This window comes from Alligator sinensis, unplaced genomic scaffold (genome assembly GCF_000455745.1).
Source record: "Alligator sinensis unplaced genomic scaffold, ASM45574v1 scaffold128_1, whole genome shotgun sequence".
In the NCBI taxonomy this organism is placed as follows: domain Eukaryota; kingdom Metazoa; phylum Chordata; order Crocodylia; family Alligatoridae; genus Alligator; species Alligator sinensis.
In genome coordinates this window covers 372,841-376,878 of record NW_005842968.1, presented here as the reverse complement: position 1 = coordinate 376,878, position 4,038 = coordinate 372,841, and the positions used below count along the sequence as shown (strand labels likewise).

The window sequence follows — 4,038 nt, the reverse complement described above, 5'->3', positions numbered from 1 at the left end:
TCCTCACTCCCGGCCTGGAGCCCCCAAGTCCCTTTTGAAGTGGGAGGGGTGCAGGGGGGCAAGGCCGGGGCATGGGAGGCCTCGTGGGGGGGGTGCCCCCACCCATTCAAGAGCTAATTGGATTCCTGCCTAATCAGGGCAGAAGCCCCGCCCCCCAGTTCTCCCAGTCAGGGAGTAACTGGGGGTCCCTTCCTCCCCGCCCTTGATATGCTAATGAGCCTCACCGTCCCCATTGGCCGGTGGGCGAATGAGCTCAGCGGCTCTGGCCCTTTAAAAAGGACCCAGGTGGCCTGGGCCGGGCTCTCGGTGCAGCGCCGCTCGGGGCGGTGGCGGAAGCGCCCCCTGGCGGCCCAAGCGGGCAGCGTAGCGCCGCGCCGCACACAGGTAGGGCGGGCATGTCGGGAGTGAGGGGCACCGTATATGGACTGGTCCATATAGAGCTGGGGGGATACAAATGGCAGTAGGAGGAGTTGAATGATTGCCCCCCCCCCCGCCGGCCCTTTTTCCATCCTCGCCCCTCCATGCTTTCTATAAGGTACAGTCCATATGGAGACCCGCTCCATATAGATGCCTGACCTTATCCCTGATAGAGGCCTGTTGAACTCTCCGGGTTGCCTCTGACACATCCTGGCTTTTGTGGAGGGGATAATATGCCCCCTGGTCCATATACAGCCCTGGTCCATATCCCCGCCATGGCCCCTATAGATGTACTTGGCCTCTAAGGGACATTGCTGCTAGTGGGTTACAGGCTGTGTGATGCGGAAGAGTTGTTTCGTATTCAGCCCTGGTCCATAATTTGTTTTCTATCCGCAGGGGATGGATAAAAAGCAGCCCTGGTCCCTATAGGGTTCTGGTCCATATATTGCCTTCTACTGATAAAGGATGGATGCACAAGGGGCCTCGGGGTGGGCATCACTGTGGGTTGCTGAGACAAGGGATCTGGTACCTATAAACATTTCAGATCCTCACCAGGGCCTTATACAGGCCCAGCCTGTATCACCAGCCTCTCAAGCCCGTCCATACAGTCCCTGCATGTTCTGGGGGGCTTCTCTATAGGGATATACAGGGCGGAGGGGGGTGGGGACATCTGTAGGGGTTCATGGGCAGTCCCTATAGCAAAGAGGTCCAGATGCCGGCTCCATATAGTATGTGGGGCTCTTTGGAGGTGTGGGGGGAGTCTCGTATGGACCAGAGGGGTATAGGGACTGAGGAGGCTGCAGATGGGCTCTACTGCAAACCAGGAAATGCAAGTGGCCTCTCTAGAAAGCTGATCCTTATAGCCAGTCCATATACCGGGCCCTCATATAGGAGCCAGCCCATATACCTCCCTTCAGCCCCATTTCAGCATAACCAGTCTCTATAGCAAAGGCCCTACCAACTACGAAACATGTATAGCCCAGCTATGTAGAGAAAGCTGTACCATATGTCAGATTCATATAGCCCACCCCTGGTCCATATAGCTGTTTATCTAGAACCCTCTGGTCCTTCCCTCCCCCTGAGGCAATACAGATGGACTACAAATACCCCTGATCCCTATGGCCGGTCTATATACAACCCCCCCATGTCCAAATACCTGGTCTATAGAGCCCACATATAATCTATGCGTGTACGGTTGGTCCATATGATCCCTGGTCCTATAGAACTGCCCCCACCAGTTAGTAAGGTCAGTCCATATAGACCTCCTAGCCAATAAAGCCACTACAGCTGGTCCATATGAATCTGCCCTGTCCCATAGAGCTGGACATGACTGGTCCATATAAACTCAATATAGTCTATATCCATCCATCTGATCCCTATGAATCCTTTGTCCCATAGGGCCCCAGTCTGTATGCCAAGTCCATATAGAAGCCCAGTCTGTATGGTAGGTTCATATAGATTCCTTGGTCCATACAGTTGGTCGGGAGAGAGCCCATATAGGCTGTATTGATAATGCTGGTCAATATGGGGCTCTGGTCTGTACAGTTGATCCATACAAGACCTCCCCAGATATCCCTGGTGCATACATGTGGTCCATCTAGACCTCCAGTCCATATTGCTGAGTCATATAAAACCCTCCCCCCAAAGACCCCCTGGTCCATACAGCCAGTCCCTATAGACCCCCCAGTCCCTACAGCTGGTCCATATAAGACCCCTGATCCAAACACCTGATCCATATGCGAGCCCCCACCCTGCCACCCAAGAGACCCCAGTCCCTACTGCTGGTCTATATATAGAGCCTCTAATCCATATGAGATCCCTCCTCATCTCAAGGAGCCCCAATCCATACAGATGGCTCATATGGCCCCTGGTCTGTACATTTGGTCCATATGGGCCCCTCACCATCCCAAAGACCTCTAGTCTATATAGACCACTGGCCCATGCAGCTGGTTCATATGAGACCTCTCCCCAAGACTTGTACAGTTGGTCCATATAGCTTATCTATATGAGACCCACTTCCATCCCAAAGACCCCTGGTCCATGTAGTTGGTCCATATAGACCCCCCCAATGTATGCAGCTCATTCATATGAGACCCCGCCCCCCAACTATCCATACTATCAAGCAATATAGATTCCTGGTCCATAAAGCTGGTCCATATTAGACCCATCCCCATCTCAAAGACCCACCCCTCCAGTTCATACAGCTGGTCCATATGAGACCCCCCCCATCCCAAAGACCTCTGCTCCATACAGCTGGTCCATATAGACCTTGGAGCCATACAGTTGGTCCATATAAGACATCCACCCCCATCCCAAATAGACCCAGTCCATACAGCCAGTCCATTAAGACCCCTGGCCTGTACATCCAGTCCATATACATTCCTAAAGCTCATCCATATGAGATGCCCCCCATCCAAAAGAATTCCAGCCCATACAGCTGGTCTAGATAGTTCTCCCTAGGCCATACAGCTTGTCCATATGAGACCTCCTCTCTATCCCAAAGACCCCCTGGCCCATATAGACTTCTGGTCCATGCAGCTGGTCCATATGAGACCCCCCTCCATCCCAAAGAGCACCTCTCAGTCCATACAGCCAGTCCATACAAGCGCCTTGGCTCATATAATTCTCCCTTCTCTCTCTCAGGTCTCTGGCCCAGCAGAATGGCAGGGCCCCTGGGCGAGCTGCCCGCCAGCCCCCTGGCGCTCGAGTACCTCAACGACTTTGACCTGCTCAAGTTCGAGGTGAAACGGGAGCCAGGTGGGGGTGGGGCCTCGCTGGGCTCCTCCCCCTGCAGTTCAGTGCCACCCTCGCCCACCCTGAGTGACCCAGGGCCTGGGGGAGCCGAGATGGGGGCCGACCCCCGGGGAGCGCTGGAAGAGCTCTACTGGATGGCAGCACTGCACCAGCAGGGGGCATCGGGCGAGGGGCCAGGGCTCAGCCCCGAGGAGGCCGTGGAGGCCTTGCTGGCTGGGGAGGCCATGTACCGGGGCCCCGGGGCCCTGCCCCACCCCCCAGCCTACGTGGGCCCCCCACAGCACCCGGTGAGTGCAGGTGCGGGATCCAGGTGTCTGGCAGAGGTACACCAGCACGTGCACGGGTGGGAAGTGTCCAGGACACATGTGCACACGCACACGTGCAACAAGGACTCAGGTGTCCAGGGCATGCACACAGGGAGCCCAGGTATCTGGGATGTGTACACACACACATGTGCACATGCAACACAGGTGCCCAGGACATGGCAGAACCCAGGTGTCTGGGACATGCGTGGAACCCAGCATCCAAGACATGCACACAACCAAGAATCACCACCCCACAGGTGTATGGGGGACAAAAACACCCCCCCTAGGTGTTTGACACCGCCCCCCCCAACACACACACACACTCTCCCTGGCTGAGGGGATAATATTAATCCCTTTAATTCCAGCCCAGACCTGGGGGGAGGGGTGAAGGGCAGCAGGGGGTGGGGGGATTAGATATTAATCTCCAGCCATTTATATTATGTCACGTTGCTGGGCTAGGGGAGCAGGAGTGAGGGGCACCAGCAGGACTGGGTGGGGCAAGGGCTGGGGGTCGGGAGTGAGGGGCACCAGCAGGGCTGTGGGGGCAGAGGGCTGGGGGTCG

At 56.0% G+C, this 4,038-nt stretch overlaps 1 protein-coding gene across 1 annotated transcript in view; it reads left to right on the top strand.

Annotated features, from left to right (window-relative positions):
* The first annotated feature begins 318 nt into the window (after window positions 1-318).
* NRL (neural retina leucine zipper) overlaps window positions 319-4,038 on the top strand; it is a 5,344-nt gene continuing 1,624 nt past the window's right edge. Inside the window, exons 1-2 of the mRNA XM_014526180.2 lie at window positions 319-384; window positions 3,061-3,458. Coding sequence (XP_014381666.2) covers window positions 3,078-3,458 — 381 coding nt within the window. The 5' untranslated portion in view covers window positions 319-384; window positions 3,061-3,077. The remainder of the gene's footprint in view (window positions 385-3,060; window positions 3,459-4,038) is intronic.